Source organism: Mustela lutreola, chromosome 14 (assembly GCF_030435805.1).
Source record: "Mustela lutreola isolate mMusLut2 chromosome 14, mMusLut2.pri, whole genome shotgun sequence".
Classification (NCBI taxonomy): Eukaryota; Metazoa; Chordata; class Mammalia; order Carnivora; family Mustelidae; genus Mustela; species Mustela lutreola.
Window position 1 is genome coordinate 21,906,849 of NC_081303.1, and position 20,028 is coordinate 21,926,876.

General features: G+C 35.2%; 1 protein-coding gene across 3 annotated transcripts in view; it reads left to right on the plus strand.

Moving 5' to 3' along the window:
• The window catches only part of HMCN1 (hemicentin 1), a 475,982-nt gene that overhangs the window by 334,207 nt on the left and 121,747 nt on the right, over positions 1 to 20,028 (plus strand). For all 3 annotated transcript variants that reach the window (XM_059145201.1, XM_059145202.1, XM_059145204.1), the window contains exons 43-49: positions 15 to 137; positions 1,140 to 1,301; positions 2,712 to 2,993; positions 6,099 to 6,266; positions 11,586 to 11,699; positions 12,283 to 12,369; positions 18,317 to 18,508. In XM_059145201.1, coding sequence (XP_059001184.1) covers positions 15 to 137; positions 1,140 to 1,301; positions 2,712 to 2,993; positions 6,099 to 6,266; positions 11,586 to 11,699; positions 12,283 to 12,369; positions 18,317 to 18,508 — 1,128 coding nt within the window. The remainder of the gene's footprint in view (positions 1 to 14; positions 138 to 1,139; positions 1,302 to 2,711; positions 2,994 to 6,098; positions 6,267 to 11,585; positions 11,700 to 12,282; positions 12,370 to 18,316; positions 18,509 to 20,028) is intronic.

The window sequence follows — 20,028 nt, forward strand, 5'->3', positions numbered from 1 at the left end:
TTTTCCTCTTTCAGTACCACCAAATATTTATGGTTCTGATGAACGTGCTCAACTCACAGTCATTGAAGGGAATCTCATTAGTTTATTGTGTGAATCAAGTGGTATTCCACCCCCAAATCTTGTTTGGAAGAAGAAAGGTCAGTTTTCATCCTCAACATTTATAAAATTAAATATAAATGTTAAATGAATCTATGTGTTGTTTGACAAACATGTCAGTTTATTAACCAATTTTCCTGGGGTTTGCAAAATAAAATTCTAGATAGCATGATTGCTTTGTATTAAAGCACGTGGTAACTTCTGGACTATCTATCTGAAAATCTTCAGTTTTGAAACTGTTCTTCAGAAAAGAATTAACTTTTCTGTATTAGTTGATTGCTTTATAACCTGAATCCACCATTCAAAGAATTTTTATCATCTTGAGAATAAGCTTTAAAAATATTTTCTATAACATTTTTGCTGTATTTGTGACAGTTTTGCAATGTACGTTAGGATTGAATTTTGTGGTTGACCAAATTATCAATTTGTTCATCAATAAATATTTTTTTGTATCCATTAAGTATCAGGCAGATCATCTATATTTTAGGTGATTTTCTTAAGACTTTATTTATTTATTTGAGAGACAGTGAGGGTGAGAAAGATCACAGAGGGAGAAGGAGAAGCAGACTTGCAACGATGAGGGGGAGCCTGAGGCAGGGCTCGATCCCAGGATCCTGGGATCATGACCTGAGCTGAAGGCAGACTCTTAACTGACATAGCCACTTAGGCGCCCAGTATTTTTTGTTGATTTTTAAAATATTTGTTTTACTGTTTTAAGATTTTACTTAATTTTTCTAAGTACACTTTCAAATGCCATGTTGATTGAAAGAAAAATTTGCCGAAGACAATCTTGGTAAATACCTACTTTCCCTCCTGCCCCTCTTCTCCTTCCTTCTCCTCCTCCTTTTTGCATAGGATTATTTTACAGCGTCTTCTGTCTTTTAGGTACGAAGTACCAACGTTTTCAGTGAATAGAAAAAAAAAAAATGGTGGGTGTCTTTTAGGTCTTTGAACTAAGATGTAAATAAATGTACTTATCAGACTGTGTACACAAAATGCTATATATTTTTGCTTCATATTCTGGCATTTTGTTTTCTTTGCAGGCTTGCCAGTGCTGACTGATTCTGCAGGGCGAGTCAGAACTTTATCTGGAGGCAGACAGTTACAGATCTCAGTTGCGGAAAAATCTGATGCAGGGCTATACACATGTGTGGCATCGAATGTTGCTGGAACAGCAAAGAAAGACTACGATCTGCAAGTCTACAGTAAATTATTGATTAGCCAGGCTTTCTTTTAATCTTTCTGTCTTTCCTTTTTGCTTTTTCTTTATATCTTTAAGATACCTTCAAGGCAGTATGGCTATAATATACCTATCATAAGACTCACAAATTTAAACTGTGTTGACATAAAGAAGAGTTGCTTATTTCTGTCTGTTATTCATTTAACAACACAGCTGTGCACTGCATCAGCATGCAGATAGAAGACCCATCAATGTGGCTGTAATGTATTGTGGGCAGGAGAGTGGATGTGTGGAATGGGGAGAGATGGCATTGTATCATAGGGTATATTTGTAAAATGTAAAAATACCTCATTTTAAAGTATATTTAATTCATATAAGATTTCAAAGTGTTTTAAATGTTCACATTATCTCATTTAACCTTTACATGAACTATGATGTGAAACAAAATTATTGTCTCCATTTTGCATATGCAGTCATCGAAGGCCAGAGAGGTTCCCATGATTGACCAAGGTCACATGGCTTGATTGTAGTAGGACTGACACTCGCCACCAAGATGGGTAATGCTGGCCCATTTTTCTTCCCCCACGTACCTATGTATTCAAATTGGTCTAACTTTTTTTTTTTTCTTAGAATAAGTATCAGGTAAATTCAGCAGCAAATCTACAGAATAACTGGTGATCAGTGGGTTAACCACTTAGAGACTTATTCTCTCACAGAATGAGAAGCCTGAGGTTGGTGGTCACTGGAGTTGATCAGAACTGTACTCATATCAAGACAGGAGATCTAGGCTTCTCCTGCTCCTAGTTCTGTGGTCTCAAGATCATTGCAGCAACTGTAGTATCAAGTCCACATTGAAGGCAAAAATAAGGATAAGAAGTGGTATGTTTTTCTTTCATCAGGACAGCAAAAAAATTCCCAACCCATTCCCCTCATCCCCCACGCTTACCAAGCAGATCTTTATTTAGATTTTATAGGCCCAAATTGATTCATGTGGCCACCTCCTTTTTAGGGAAGATTGAGAAACAGTCTCAGCTTTTCAACTCCTGTCATGGAGGCTAGAGGGTCGAAAAAAGAAAGGAATTGATTGTGAGTGAGGTTATCATATCTATTTTAATGTTAATATTAGGAAGGCTTCTGTAAATTAGGGCTATGAAAGATAGGTTCAAGCATTCGTATAACTTGTTAAAAATAAGGAAAAGTAGCAAACACAAAACTTTTCTTGATGTGTTGATAGCTTTATTTCAAGCATGACCACATTTAGAAACATTAGAAAGGAATTCTGCTTCTCAGTATAGCAATGCCAGGTCAATTAGCCCTGGGCCTTTTCTTAGTAATTTATGTTTCAACATCAAAAATGACTTTAACTTTGACTGATACAAATTCCTATGCAAGACTTGAAGCAGATATTTTCTACTTTACTTTTTTTTTTTTTCAGTTCGACCAACTATATCCAATAGTGGCAGCCACCCTACTGAAATCACTGTTACTCGAGGGAAGGGTATTTCCTTGGAGTGTGAGGTGCAGGGTATTCCTCAGCCGAAAGTGACCTGGATGAAAGATGGCCGCCCTTTGATGAAGGGAAGGGGAATGGAAATATTGGATGAAGGCCGCATCCTTCAGCTGAAGAACATTCATGTATCTGACACAGGCCGTTATGTGTGTGTTGCTGTGAATGTAGCAGGAATGACTGACAGAAAATATGACTTAAGTGTACATAGTAAGTATAAAGAAGCTCAATAAATCTGTTCTCTGGCTATTATAATCTGTAGCATCCTTGATGGGAAACACAAGCTGTCAGTATTGGATCTTTTATTTGTAGTCTATGATTTTCTGCATATGTACCTTTTCTCTGGACCGGTCTCATCACTTATCCTTCTGTGCTTGACCTTCCATTTTTTCCCTTGCTGAAACAAACAGACATTAGATGTTCTCTCAGAAAAGCACATAGTAAAGTAGGTTTAATTGTCTAATTGTCTTCTTCAAGTACTTTTGAGCCAATGCTATCCCAAGTAATAGCCCTTGATTCTATGTTTTCCAAATTTGCTCTCTTGGTTAGTATAAGCCTAGGTTCCTTAGAATTTACTGACTCAGTATCAGCTGCTCGTGAGTTGTACTGATGTCAGCTTTAATATTCCAATTAATGAGTCATAAATGTCAAAAGGAATAGACCAAGTGTACATGTACTCAAGGACAGTTATTCATATGCATATAATTTGAATTGCAATTTTAATTTTTTCTTTTTTTTTAGTGCAGTTTATTTAAACTATAAACAAAAACAAAAATAGTTTGCCCACACCCCCCATGGCTAACTGTCCTCTGTACCTATGAACTTGGTTGTATTTATTTATTTGTTTGTTTTTATTTATTTTTAGTTTTAGTTTTTTTAAAACTATTATCAGTATCTTTTTTATTATGTTAATTACCCAACATATAGTACATTATTAGTTTTTGATGTAGTGTTCAATAATTCATTAGTTGCATAAAACGCCCAGTGCTCCTCACAACACGTGCCCTCTTTGATACCCATTTTTAGATTCCACTTCTAAGAGATCATACAGTATTTATCTTTTTGTCTGACTTATTTCATTTAGCATAAAGCCCTTGAGATAATTCCACGTTGTTACAAATGGCTAGATTTCATTTTTTTTTTTAATGGCTGAATAATAACCCAATGTATATATATCCTTTAATTCCTTTATCTAGTCATCCATCATTGGACATGGGTTGTTTCCATTGCTTGGCTGTTATAAATAATGCTTCAATAAACATAGGAGGGTGCATGTATCTTTTCAAGGCAGTGTTTTTATTTTCTTCATATAAATACCTAGAAGTAAAATTGTTGAATCATATGGTGATTCTAATTCTAATTTTTTGAGGAACCTCAAAAAACCTGTTTACCACAGTGGCTGCATGGATTTACACCAACAGGGCCCAGGATTCTCTTTTCTCTTCATCATCCCTTTGCTGTTTTTTGTCTTTTTGATAATTGCCATTCAAACAGGTGTGAGGTAATATCGCATTGTGCTTTTGATTTGCATTCCCTGTTGATTAATAATGTTAAGTACCTTTTCATGCACCTTCTAACCATCTGTATGTCTTTCTTGGAAAAATAATTATTCATATTTTTGCCCATATTTAATTGATTGCTTGTTTTGGGGTATTGAATTATATGAATTCTTAATATATTTTTTATATTAGCCCCGTAGCAGATATATGATTTGCAAGTATTTTCTCCTAATCAGTGGGTCGCCATTTCATTTTGTTGATTGTTTCCTTTTCTGTGCAGAAGCTTTTTACTATGATGTAGCCCCAAGAGTTATTTTTGTTTTCGTCACTTTTTGTTTTTGGTGTCACATTCGAAAAGTCATCTCTAAGACCTGTGTTAAAGGGCTTATGTTTTCTTCTAGGACTTTTATGGTTTCATGTCTTATGTTCAAGCCTTTAATCCATTACTCTTTTATATGTATGGTGTAAGGTAATTGTCCAATTTCATTCTTTTGCCTTTGGCTTTTCAATTTTCCCAGCACCATTCATTGAAGAGACAGACTATTTTTCCCCCAGCAGATATGCCTGTCTCCTTTGTTGTAAATGAATTGATCATATATGAGTGGGTTCATTTCTGGGCTCTCTATTCTATACCATTGATTTATATGTCTGTTTTTATGCCAATACCATGCTGTTTTAATTACTATAGCTTAAGAAAATAGTTTGAAATTATAGAGCATGATGCCTCCTGCTTTGTTCTTTCTCAAGATTGCTTTGATTATTTGGGTCTTTTGTGGTTTCATATAAGGTTTAGTATTGTTTATTTCTATTTTTGTGGAAGATGCCTTTGGAATCTTGATAGGGATTGCATTACAAACATATTACTTTGAGTAGTAGGACATTTTGTCAGTATTATTCCCCAGTCCTTTTATCTGTGCCTTCTTCAGTTTCTTTCATTATTGTCTTATAGTCTTCAACATACAGGTCTTTCACTTCTATGGTTAATTTATTCCATGTGTTTTATTCTTTTTGATGCAATTGTAAGTGGGATTGTTTTCTTACTTTCACTTTCTGATATTTCATTATTATTATATAGAAATGCAATAGACTTTGTGTATTAATTTTGTATCCTGCAACTTTAATGAACTCATTTATTAGTTCTAACAGTTTTTGGATAAAATCTCTAGGAATTGCATTATTTTTAACTCATGGGGGCTTGAACTCACAACCTGAGGTCAAGACCTGAGCTGAAATCAAGAGTCAGATTGGTAACTGACTGAGCCATCCAGGTGCCCCTACAATTTTTAAATCTACAGAAATAATGATAAATTTCATAGACAGTCTTATAACCTGAATCCATTTAGGATGTGCACAAAGTCCAGTATTAATATCCTGTAGTTTGAAGCAAATATGTGAGCCAAAGATAACATAATCAGAATGTAAAAGAGAAGTTTCAATATTAAGCATATTTTTTTTGTTTGATTGCTTATTTTTAGGATTGGAATTCTTGTTAGAAAATTTTGCCTATAAAAAGGTCATGTGTCCACATTAGAGATTTATCAGACGAGATTAGTGACTCATAGAAAATCATTCACCACCAATAGAATAACAATATGAAAGTCATTTACTGCTATGAGTGGGGAAGAAGCAACATTTTTATTTCCAGGAATGTTACACTAAAAATATGGCTACTTCTAATAAGCTCATTGTTGTGATTGCTTATTTGCTTATGTTGACCAGGCAATGGAAGTTATCTTAACCATAGGCTGTTGAGGATTTGATGTTTGATATATATTAGCTAACTTCTTTTCCTTTCCTTATTTGTTCTATCATACAGCCCCTCCAAGCATCATAGGAAACCATGGGATACCTGAAAATATCAGTGTCGTGGAAAAGAACTCAGTGTCTCTGACTTGCGAAGCTTCAGGAATTCCCCTGCCTTCCATTACCTGGCTTAAAGATGGATGGCCTGTCAGCCTTAGCAGTTCTGTGAGAATTCTCTCAGGTATTAGAAATTTTCATACCCTGGCAATCTGGTTAGCTTCATATGGCCACAGTTTCCCCTTAATTTCTCTGTATTTCATTTTTTTCTTTTTTTTAAAATTTTTTATTTTTTATAAACATATATTTTTATCCCCAGGGGTACAGGTCTGTGAATCACCAGGTTTACACACTTCACAGCACACACCAAAGCACATACCCTCCCCAATGTCCATAATCCCACCCCCTTCTCCCAAACCCCCTCCCCCCAGCAACCCTCTCTTTTGTGAGATTAAGAGTCACTTATGGTTTGTCTCCCTCCCAATCCCATCTTGTTTCATTGATTCTTCTCCTACCCACTTAAGCCCCCATGTTGCATCACCACTTCCTCATATCAGGGAGATCATATGATAGTTGTCTTTCTCTGCTTGACTTATTTCGCTAACCATGATACACTTTAGTTCCATCTATGTTGTCGCAAATGGCAAGATTTCATTTCTTTTGATGGCTGCATAGTATTCCATTGTGTATATATACCACATCTTCTTGATCCATTCATCTGTTGATGGACATCTAGGTTCTTTCCATAGTTTGGCTATTGTGGACATTGCTGCTATAAACATTCGGGTGCATGTGCCCCTTTGGATCACTACATTTGTATCTTTAGGGTAAATACCCAATAGTGCAATTGCTGGGTCATAGGGCAGTTCTATTTTCAACACTTTGAGGAACCTCCATGCTGTTTTCCAGAGTGGCTGCACCAGCTTGCATTCCCACCAACAGTGTAGGAGGGTTCCCCTTTCTCCGCATCCTCGCCAGCATCTGTCATTTCCTGACTTGTTGATTTTAGCCATTCTGACTGGTGTGAGGTGATATCTCATTGTGGTTTTGATTTGTATTTCCCTGATGCCGAGTGATATGGATCACTATTTCATGTGTCTGTTGGCCATCTGGATGTCTTCTTTGCAGAAATGTCTGTTCATGTCCTCTGCCCATTTTTTTCTTTTTGATCTAGTGACTTACTCTAGTGCTGATCCTATTAAGAAAAAAATATTTAGAAGGACATCAGATGCTACATGAAAAGGAGTCAGAGGAATCTCCAGTTATCTGTAGATCCTATTAATCTTGGCACTTGCTTATTACTTAAATCATGGGGACGTCAGAGCATTCATGCTTCAATGAGTACCAACCCATCTGAAAAGTGAGGACAAAAAGAAGTGCTGAAATTGAAGCCAGAGTCTAGAACAAACCATATTGTATGACAAATCTCCATTAACCAAGTATTTCATCTGATTGAGATTTGTATTTCCAGGATAAGATAGTTTCCTGTGAGTTAGGACTTTATCATTATTCAGCTTATTTCTCATCTGATTATGTAAGAAGTCTATTAACTTATCCTTTATGGACCAGTGCAAGCATGAAAAGAGGGGTCTTGACGCCATGCCCCAGGCGTCTGCGCTTCGCCCCTTTAGTAATGATTTGGATACAGACCAAGAAAACAATCTTGCCAAGCTGTGGTTAAGAAAAGGCTTGAACACTTTGAAGAATACCCAATGTGTTGAGTGAAGACATCTGAATTCAGACACACCTCACCCTGGAACATTTGTGTTTAATCTAACAAAATGAAAGTTAAATAAACTCCTGTGCTTACATTTAAAAAAAAACAAAAAAACAAAAAACAATGATGAAGGGCGCCTGGGTGGCTCAGTGGATTAAGCCTCATACTCTTGATTTCCTCTCAGGTCATGATCTGATGGTTGTGAGATCAAGTCCTGCATTGGGCTAGAGCTGAGCAGGGGGTTCTCTCCTACTCTCTCTCCCTCTGCCCATCACCCTGCTTGCACTCTCTCTCTCTCTAAAACAAATAAATAAATTTTTTTTTTAAATGATGAAAATATAGGTTACATATAGCTTCAAAATTCTTCATATAAGATCTCTGAATTGTGTTTGTTATTCAGTATGCATTAACAGTGTAATGTGGTTATCAAGAAAATAAATGCAGTGTTTTACCACATTAATAAAATATATTTTCATGAATAAAAAAAGGAGGAGACCAGTTGTATTCCAACTTACTCATTAGGAAGACTAGAGGAAGGATTCGTTGACAATATTTTCAAAGAAGGGTAACCATAATGGTAAATTATTACAAAATAATTTACATTTCTGATTGTATTTAACCTGGAAAAATAAACTGTGTGAAACCTTATGGTTACATAGTGAAAATTAAATTCAAATACTCGAAGAACCATGGCATAGAAAAAGATTGTGTGGGTTGTGTCTAGTTCCAGAGGTTAAAAGCAATGCCAGTATGAAAGATTCTAGGGACAGATATCGGTCTGAATATAAGCAACTTTAAAAACATTTATATTGTTTAAAGTCGAGGTGAACTATTTTCAAGAATAAGTAATCTTCTACTTCCAAATTTGTTCCAATGAAGTTTAAATTTCCACTTTTGAAGAGCTTTTTCAGAGAAGATCCTTTCCTAGTGTTTCAGTTAGGTTTAAATAAGGTCCCTCTGTTTTTTCAAGATGTTGGTCTGTAAATGATAGAAACTTGATGAAGAGTATGTATTGCTATCATTATTATATTTATTGCCCATAATTCTCATGAGATTCGTGATCTCAAGCAAGTTACTTAACTTTGCTAACTTCCATTTCTTTATTTATAAAGTAAAAATATTAATAGTATTTGCCTCTTACGGTTTTTGTAAAGATGAAATGGGTCCATGTATGTACGGAAAGCAGTTAATATAGCACCTACTTATATGGTAACATCCAGTATATGTTTACCATTGCCATAGACAACTGAGTGAAAGGTCTAGGTGTCCCTATCCTGGGAAATTTTCCTATTTCCTTACTACACTGTTTTCCTTTGCGCAGGTGTCCCAGTCTCTGCTGATCTTAGGAAATGCATACTAATGGCAAAGGTTTTATTACACTTTGGTTACCAAAATCCCGAGCCCATTATCTTCCTGTCTTAAGATTATCCTCATATCTTTGACATTTTAAAATTCTTGAAATCCCTGAAAAAGTAGGACTGTTTTTAAATATAATAGCTACATCAGGGCTCCTGGAAATGAAAAAGGCAAGATCGTTGTAATGTACCGCTATCACAAAGAGTGAGGAACTCTGGCTTATTATAGATTTATGGGAGTGGCATTTTGGTTTTATTTAGTTTTGTTTTTCTTGACTAGCAGCTGGAGATCCTTGAGTGAACACATTAAAAGTATTTGACCTTGTGACGCTGCCAAAGGAATCATTCAGTTTTACAGTCTGAACATGTGTCTTGTGCAATAGATGAATGAGAATCAGATGAATGGCATATGACTTGCTTGGTCATTGGTCTGCTGTACACTTCTATTCCATTAAGATTAATTCTCCTGCGACTTTAAGTACAGATTTTCTGAAAGCAGTATTTTTCTGGAGACCCTGTCATTGTTAGGAAGTTTTCTGCCAAGAACAGATAGCTGCTATAAGAATTTAGTAGGTACAAGAAACATCTCCATTTAAGTAGAACTTACTGTCCGATCCTTTTGTTGTTTTTCACTGGATTAAGTGAGAGGACCAGGAAATGAGAGGAAAGATTGTGAGGCAGGAGGCTGAGGTTCACAGAGCTAGCAGTAACTCTTAACGGCTGTACTGATCGAGTATCTCTCAACTGGAATCATGTTATGGTCTCACTAACCTGAAGTAGCAGTGAGTGCTTGACTCCTCGTCTAATTAACACGAGGTGGGTTTTTTTGACATGTTTAGATAATTTCTGTATTTAACTTTCCTTATTTAAATGCAGTTGGGGGGGGGGGAATGAATTCTTGTAATCAGCTTTGTTTATATAAATAAGTTACTACCGAGTTTACCTTTCAACCAGTTGAGGATGGGGAGGTTGTTTCTAGGAAAAGCTCAGTGACAGCTTGTTGTGTTCAGAAAAAGAGAAAACAGATGGATTTCCTGACAAATCTAGAGCCCGGTGAATATTCACATGAAAATTTCATGTTCTACCACTTCGATTTGTTTTAGTTCCAGTTCAGGGTTTCAAGCAAAAATATACCAGATAGGAAAGCATTATGAAATCTAAGACATGATTTACTTTTTTGTTTTTTTTCCTGAAAATTTACTTCTCAAACGATTTCAAGGACTCCGTCAGGGCCTGTTTGTTCTTTGCAGGCTTTGTTTCAGGCCCATTTTCTGGCTCCTCTTCGTTTGTCCTTCGATGGAGTTTCTTTCCAAATCCCACCCTTTCGCAAGTGAGAGTGGCCCTCTCAGTCTATAAGCATTTCTTGCATGAAGAATTGTAACCTTTATTACATACATGTTCAAAATATAAAAAGTAATAAAGCAGAATTGCACAAGCAAATCAAGGGACCCCTTGTAGACTTGGATCGAAATAATTCTAGGATTCCACGAGACGCCATTGAAAACCAGTAGTCGGGTCTTTGGGGTTTCTCCCATTCCTCCCATACTGATGTCATCCCAATCTGGGATGCTGGTGTAGACCCCTTTCTCACATTCCCATTTCACAATCAGTGGCAAACTGGGAATCTTTTCTCAACCATCCTGTCATAGCTGTCCTTCTAAAGCACAAGTCTTTTTTGTTTGTTTGTTTGCAAACTTCCATAGCTTTAAGTGAACACAGTAAAGTCCAGGTTCCTTAGCATAGCATTCAAGGGCCCACAGAGTCTAGGCATCTACCAACCATTACCCAAGCTAGCCTCATCTGTCTCTATTTGCTCCACCTGCTCTCCTCTAAGTACCAAACTCACATCTGCTTTCTACTCTATATCCACATTCATACTCTACCTATAATAGTGTCTCTTAACTCTTCCCTGTAGTAAAATAAACTTGCCTTTGGGGCACCTGGGTGGTGCAGTCGGCTAAGCATCGGACTCTTAGTTTTGGTCCAGGTCATGATCTCAGGGTCATGAGATCGAGCCTCATGTTAGGCTCTGCGCTAAGTGCGGAGTCTGCTTGAGATTCTCTCTCCCTCTCCCTGCCCCTTCTGCTCATGCTCTCTCTTTCTTTCTCTCTCTTTCAAATAAATAAATCAATCTTTATATATACTTGCCTCTTGAGATTATGTTCAAACATCACATCTCTGAAACTCCATATTTTTGCTTGTTGTCACCTAGCCTTGTATTTATTTTTTAGCCTTTGAACCAGAAAATTCTGAATTATCTTTTCTGCTGCCTATAGGCTTAAAGCATATGATTTTTTAAAAGCTTGATATTAATGAATGTTAAAGTCCTTTGAAGCATATTGACTGAATTGTATCCAAAATTGAACATTACTTGGCCAACTGGTAAAGTCACAGATTTCTTTTTGAGTCATCTGGTGGTTTGCTTCCCCAGGAGGCAGGACTCTGCGGTTGATGCAGACCAGAGTAGAAGATGCTGGCCAGTATACTTGTGTTGTAAGGAATGCAGCTGGTGAAGAAAGAAAAATCTTTGGGCTTTCAGTATTAGGTATTTTTATAATTTTCAATATCTAGAAAAACAATGTAATTGGCTTAATACATTCTGGATATAGTTAAATTTTATCTACATTTATGTATTTGTTGGCCCCTGGACTGACACTCTTGGCAGTAATTCAATGTCAGAATAATTTGGATGTGATCAGTTAGGTTAAAATGGCTGAAATGCTGTGTCTTTTCAGTTCACAACTGTTGAGACTCTGATAACTTTTTTAACGTGAATACTTATCAGAGTTACAGTGGGAGAAATAAATGTCTAATAAATGTTCTTATTAACTTGTTGACATTTTTTTTACTTGTTGACATTTTTATCCAGACTTTATAACTTCTGTTACAATAAAATTCATTATGATTGAATTCATGACATATAAGTTTATATCTTAAAATTAGAATTGATCAAAATGGTTTTATGACATTATTCTGGTAAACAAATAATGATAATTTGGGGGTTTGTTTTAAAGGTTATAGCTTAATAAATATATAAACATAGATGTTTCTGGAATAACAACAATGCTGTTTGAATTGTTGCTTACTTTTTCTGATTTTTTTCTTCATTTAATTTTCTTTTTCTTTAGTGCCACCTCGCATTGTGGGTGAAAATATATTGGAACATGTGAAGGTAAAAGAGAAGCAGAGTATTACACTGACCTGTGAAGTGACAGGTAAGGGACTTAGCTCTTGAACTTATATTGTTCTCCATTCACTGATTATTTCTCCACTATATATCTTAATTAGTTGAGAAAAAGTCGAACTACTATAATAAGCATTTGAAATTGATTTCTAGTTGAGAACGGCCAGTGGAAGTGTAAGAAGAAATTTCTCAGATTCTGTGGAAATAAGAATACTCCTACACAAACAAATTTTACCATCTTTACTAGTGATGCAGTATATTATTGTAGTAAAAGGAAATAAATCTCTAAGAGGACATTTTCAAGTCTAATTGGGGTTTTTGGTTTTTTTTTTAATTTTCTGTTTGTTTGCTTGTTTGTTTTTAGTAAGATGGTCATGGAGTTTTAAAATGAGAGCAGCACATAACATCTTATAGAAAGCCAGCGTTTTAGAGGAAATTTGATTAGCTTCTTATTTCATAGTTTATATACCATGCATGAGCAATAAATTTAAGTAAGCATAGAAAATGTTTCTATTTTAAGCAAGGTGGATATAAACAATGTGTTATGTACTATTACTTAGCCTGCTTTTTTTTTTCCCCTAGAAATGTTATGGTAAGTAACAACTGTTGCATAGAGACCAGCTGACTAAATTTTATAACATCCTCCCCTTGAGGTCTAGTTTGGTTTTTTTTTTTTTTTTACATTGGCATTTGGTTTTCAGTTATTCTTTATTTTTTCTCTTAGTTTTATTGAGATGTAATTGACATATACCAATGTTTAAGTTTAAGGTGTACAACATAATGATTATATGTATACAGATAGATGATAGATAGAAGGATGAATATATACTTCAAAATGAGCACCACAATAAGTTTAAACATTCATCATCTCACGTAGTTACAGGTTTTTTTTCTTGTGAAGGAACTTTTAAGATCGATTCTCTTAGCAGCTCTCAAATATATAATACTGTATTTTTACCTGTGGTAACCGTGCTGTGCATTACAGGCCCAGAACCTACCTGTCTTGTGACTGGAAATTTGTACCTTCTGAGCACCTTCAACCATTTCCCCCCTTCCTCTGTCTCTGGCAAGCACCAGTCTTTTCTCGGTTGCTGTGAGCTTTGATTTTAATCATGTCACACACTTAAGTGAGATCATACAGTATTTGTTTTCTCTGCCTGACTTGTTCACTTAGCTTAATGCCCTCACGGTCCATCCATCCTGTTGCAAATGGCAGAATTTCTTTCTTCTTTATGGCTGAATGTCATTCCATTGTGTATGTATAAATGACATTCCATTGTGAAACCCCGTTTTCCTTATCCATTCACCTGTCAATGGACACTTAGGTTGCTTTCATATTTAAATTATTGTGAATAATGCTGTAGTGAACATGGTAAGGCAGATATCTTTTCAAAATAGTGATTTCAGTATTTTCAAATATATGCCCAGAAGGAGAATCACTAGATCATGTGGTAATTCTGTTTTTAATTTTTTGAGATCTCCGTACTGTTTTCCGTAGGAGCTATGTCAATTTGCATTTCCACTAACTGTGCACAAGGGTTGCCCTTTTGTCCACATTTTCGTGAACACTTGTTATCTCTTGTCTTTTTGAGAATAGCCATTCTAACAGGTGTAAGGTGATATCTCATTATGGTCTTTATTTGCATTTCCCAGTGATCAGTAATGTTAATCATCTTTTCATGTACCTGTTTGCCACTTGTATGTCTTCTTTGGGAAAATGTCTATTCTGGTCCTTTGCCAATTTTTAAAATTATATTATTTGACTTTTTGTTATTAAGTTCCTTATGTATTTTGGGTATTAACCCTTCATCAGATATGTGGTATACAAATATTTTCTCTGCTTCCATAGGTTGCCTTTTATTTTGTCAATGATTTCTTTTGCTAGGCAGAAGATTTTTAATTTCATGGACTCCCACTTATTTATTTTTATTATTTTTTTCTTGTGATTTTAGTGTCATATACAAGAAATCATTTCTCAGGCTGATGTCAATGAGTTTTGTGCCTATGTTTTCTTCTAGGAGTTTTATGATTCCAATCTTACACTTAAGTCTTTAATCCATTTCAAGTTAAGTTTTGTGAATGGTGTAAGACAGGGGTCTAGTTTTATTCTTTTGCATTGAATATCTAATTTTTCCAACATCATTTATTGAAGAGGCTACCTTTTTCCATTGACTATTCTTGGGTCCTTTATCCAAATATTAGTTGACCATATATGCCTGAATTTATTTCTTTGTGCATAATTCTGTTCCATTGGTCTATGTTTCTTTTTTAAATGCCAATGCCATACTGTTTGGATTACCTTAGCTTTGTAATATAGTTTTGAATCAGGAAGTTTGATGCCTCCAAGCTTTGTTCTTTCTCAGAATTACTTTGACTGTTTGGTCTTTTGGGGCCAAATGAATTTTAGGACTATTTTTTCTATTTCTATAAAAAAGTAATTAGAATCTTCGTAGTGAGTGCAATGAATCTATAAATGGCTTTTGTTTGTTTGCTTTTGTGTTTTATGTTGAAAATAAATGCCTTTGAGTGGTATGGACACTTTAATAATACTAGTTCTTCCAATCTGAGTATAGGATATGTTTGCATTTATTCATGTCTTTTTCAACTCCTTTCATCATTAGGTAACTTTCACCTCCTTGGTTAGATTTATTCATAATAGATTCTTGTCTGAATGATCTTTCCATTATTGAGAGTGGGTATTAAGGTCCCCAACTGTTATTGTATTGCTATTCACTTCCCCCTTTAGTTCTATTAGTACTTGCTTTATACATATAGTTGCTCCAATGTCGGGTGCATAAATATTTATAGTTACTTTATCTTTCTGAGAATTGACTCTTCTATCATTGCATAATGACCTTCTTTGTCTCCTTTGACCATTTTTAGCTTAAAGTTTATTTTGTCTGAGGTAAATGCAGCTATTCCTGCTTTCTTTTGGGTGTCATATGCTTGAAATATCTTTTTACATCCCTTCACTCTCAGTCTGTGTGTATATTTGAAGCTAAAGTGAGTCTCTTATAGGTCCAATATTAGTGAATCTTGTTTTTTATAATGCATTCAGTCAACCTCTGTCTTCTGGAGAATTTAATCCACTTATGTTAAAGTAATTATTGATGGGTAAGGACTTACTATTGCCTTTTGTTCATTGTTTGCTGGTTGTTTTGTTAATCCTTTATTCCTTGCCTCTTCCCCTGCTATCTTCTTTTGTGATTTGATGACTTTTTTGTGGCAATATGCTTTGACTCCTTTATCATAATTTTTTGTTCAACTAGTAAAGGTTTTTCTTTTGTTTTGTTTTGTTTTGTTTTACCATGGGCTTACATAAAATATCTTATATCTTATTTTAGGCTGATAACAACTTTACTTTGACAGTATATGTAAACTTTACTTTTACTTCTCTCCCCCTCACATTTTAGGTTATTGATGTGGCAGTTTTTATACTTTTTACATGTATCCAATAACAAGTTATTGTAGTTAAGATTACTTCAAATACATTCACTTTCTAACTCTTAAGAGTCGTAAGTGAATTACACACCACCATTACAATCATAGAGAATATGATTTTAACTACATATCTTCCATTACCAGTGACTTTTTCATATGTTTTACAACATTATCATCCTTGCATTTCCACTTGAGAATGTCTTTAACATTTCTTGAAAGGCAGATTCAGTGGTGATGAACTGCCTCAGCTTTTGTGTGTTCAAGAAAATACTTATCTTTCCCTCCTACTTTGCCAGCTAGAGTGTTCTTGATTGACAGTTCCTTTTTCTTTTAATATTTTGAATATATTATCCTATTCTTTTCTGGCATACAAAGTAGGTCTTATTTTTGAAAAATCAGCCTAAAGTCAATGGGGGTTCCCTTGTAATATACTTTTCTCTTGCTGCTTTCAACTTCTGTCTTTGTCTTTGACTTTTGAAAATATGATTATAATGTGTCTCAGTATAGCCCTTTTTAATTCAACCAACGTGGGGTCCTTTGGGTCTCATGAATCTGGATGTTCATTTCTCTCCATATGTTAGGGAAGTTTTCATACATTATTACTCTAAATATACTTTCTGTCCTTTTTTCGTTCTCTTGTCCTTCTAGAATTCCCATAATGTATATGTATATTGTTTCTGTTAGTAGTATTCTGTAAGTCCTATAGGCTTTCTTCATTGTTTTTTTCTTTTTCTTTTTTTGCTTCCCTTCTCTTCCTTTCTTTTCTCTTCTCCTTCCTCCCTTCCTTCCTTCCTTTCTTTCTTTGTTTCTTTCTTTTCTCTCTTTCTCTCATATTCATTTTTTCTTTCTCTTCTGACTGGATAATTTTAATAAACTATCCTCTAGTTCACTAATTCTTTTTTCTTCTTGATTGAGTCTACTGTTGAAGCTCTCTGTTGAATTCTTTACTTCAGTCACTCAATTCTTCAGCTCTAGGAATTCTGTTTGTTTTGATGGTTTCTATTTCTTTGTTCATGCACGGTTTTCTTAATTTTGTTTAGTTGTTTGTGTTCTTCTAGTTCACCAAACTTCTTTGAGAAGATTATTCTGAATTCTTTGTCAGACACTTAGTTCACAGATTTCCATTTTTTTTAGGGTCATTATTGGAATTTAATTGGTTTCCTTTGATGGTGTCTTTTTTTTTTTTTTTTTAAATTTTTTATTTTTTATAAACATATATTTTTTATAAACATATATTTTTATCCCCAGGTCTGTGAATCACCAGGTTTACACACTTCACAGCACTCACCAAATCACATACCCTCCCCAATGTCCATAATCCCACCCCCTTCTCCCCAACCCCCTCCCCCCGGCAACCCTCAGTGGTGATGCAACATGGAGGCTTAAATGGGTAGAAGAATAAATGAAACAAGATGGGATTGGGAGGGAGACAAACCATAAGTGATGGTGTCTTTTTTACCTGATTCCTTGCATTGGTATCTGCACATTGGAGACAAGGGTCTCCTCTTCTAGGTTTTATAGATTCACTTTGGCAAAAACAGCCAGTACAGCTTGGTGTTCTTCATGGGTCATCTGGTAGCATCCTTGCAGATGGGGCTTGTTTCTATGATCTCCATTTGTTTGAGGCCTCTGCCTGATCCCTGAAGTTAGCAGGTAGGGTTTGATGTTGAACAGTTGGAGAGTTCTGCTCACTGGGTTTCTCGACTGAGTGCAGCTGTAGGATAGGTTCTGTGGTTGCCTGGATTCTCTGATTAGGCTTCCTAGTCAGGTGGGACTGGGTGCTATATTTCAGCAGTTGGGCAGGCCTGCAAATTTCCTTTCCTGCCTGGGTAGGGCTATAGAACAGGCTCCGTGGTTGGTATGACCAAGCCTTCCAATTTTAATATATTATCCTAGTACTTTTTCCTAATAGAACTTGTTTTTATGGCTTTAAATTTTTTTAATTATTTGAGCAACTTAAAAATTAATATTTAACATAGGTCTCATGTTGAAACAAAAAGATCTTTTTCCATAGGTGAATTATTCCATTAAAGGAATAATTAATATATCTGTATCCCTATCTACCTATTATATATATGTATGCTAGAGTCCTGGTATAAACTGAAAATATCTATTTGTTGAATTGTTTATTTCAAGGTTTTTCCTTTTCTATTGCTTGCTTTCAAAAATATAAAACCTTTAAAAATTTAATGTGAATGTATTTATGAGTAATAATTTTAATAAAAATGCATGTCTCATTCTTTTTAAAGTATATGTTACTATTTAACTAAACACAAAGACTAACTTGGAATTATTTCACTTATAGATCAAACTAATCTTCACTTGAAAATGGCTTGTAATCTGTGAATTTAAAAAATTATGGCATGAATGTTATTATAAATTATGTTTACAAATTTATTTTAAAATGAATGATTACTACATTGTTTTATAATTGTAGTATTAAATACAAAGGAAAATGAGTGAAAATGTCTTCTTTTCATTATCAGTTGTAGGCATATAATTTTTAGCCATCTCTCAGAAGTGGCTTTTTGTTACAGGGAATCCAATGCCAGAAATTACATGGCACAAAGATGGACAACTCCTCCTAGAAGATGACACCCATCACATTATGTCTGGTGGCCGTTTTCTTAAAATTACCAATGCCCAAGTGTCACATACTGGAAGATATGCATGTTTGGCTTCTAATATAGCTGGCGACAAGAGCAAAAGTTTTAGTCTTAATGTGTTGGGTAAGTAAAAATATTGCCTCAAATCTTGAAGAATCAGACATAACTGCTGAATTACCTCTTTTCTTTTTCTTTTTAATTTTTCTGCCATAGAATTTCATTATTTAAGGAGGACTAGTGCTTATGTACATTTTGATGTTTTTCTTTAATTAATTCACATATTTATAAATTTATTCATTACATTTGGAATACCACCTATGTTCCAGGAACTGTGTTTAGTGCTGGAGACACAACTGTGAATAAGACAGATGTAAAAAATGCAATAGTAAAAGGTAAATGTATGTTGATTAGAGAGAAACAGGTCAACAGTACAAGGGGCTCAATCTGATGTATTTTATCCTTTCTTAATGGGACAGTCTTTGTGGATTAGGAATTATGAAATAACTGAACGTTCAGTTCTTACAGCATCAGTTATGCTTATATCTCAGGCATGACATTAAAATGGATTTTTAATTTCTGCTCATGTCTTGAAATTTAAAATGCCCCACCTGAATGTGTTATATTTTATTACTAATATCAAAATACTTTTCATTCTACTAGAATCAACTAACCTACATTTGAGTATGCAGTGCTTTGCAATTTTTATTTATTGGCTTTTGTAGATATTGCCCAGATTCTTTTGGGAAAATACAGTCCTATGCATAGGAAACTACCATATAAGAGAAGAGATACATATGCAAGAAAAATTAGATCAAAATAATAGATAATGTATAAGTGTCAAATGAATAGTATATATAGATGGTATATAAAAAATAAGCTCCAAAAGGCAGAACCTCTTTTACCTTGTAAAGGATTTAGCCCCAGCACCTGACAGAGCATTGAATAACAGATACTGGATAAGTATGACTGGGAGTTCAAGAGCCAGTTGCCTAAAAAATAACTGTGTTCCCTCACACCTATCAGGGTATGAAAGACAAATGCTCAGCCCTGGATTTCCTCTCCTCTTCTGCAGCTCATTCACTGTCTCTCTTAGAGCTTTAAGTTCCTCATGCCTCCTTCCTTTCACCACTTATTCACTTCCCAGTACTAACTCATATCCAAATCCTATACTCTGTCCTATACTCTGGAAATCCGTTTCAGTATTCTCTCCAGCTTCTTGCTGTAATTGCAATCTGACTCTTCCTAAGAGATACTAGCTTCCTAGAGCTCTCTCCAGTGGAGATCATTTTTCTTTATCCCAACTATCCCAAGTCATGCCATCTGACCACACCCTCCAATCCCCACTTCCTAGTTACTTCCTTGTTTCTTGTCATTCTCCCTTATTCATTGAAGGCTGAAGGATCTGAATCAAAGACTTCCACCATCTTCATAAAGTTCATAAAGTTGAGGTTGTTTAAGTATGTGCCTTTGCAACTTCTGGTCTAGTCAGGTCTTTACCCTTTCTTTCCCCAGAAGGTGAGTTCTCCTTCTTGTTCACAGATACTACTCATATTTATGTCCTTAACCCTGTCTCATGGTATGTCAGTCATTCTCACCAGCCACCTTACCTACAGCTTCACCTTCTACTCTCTACATGACTTCAT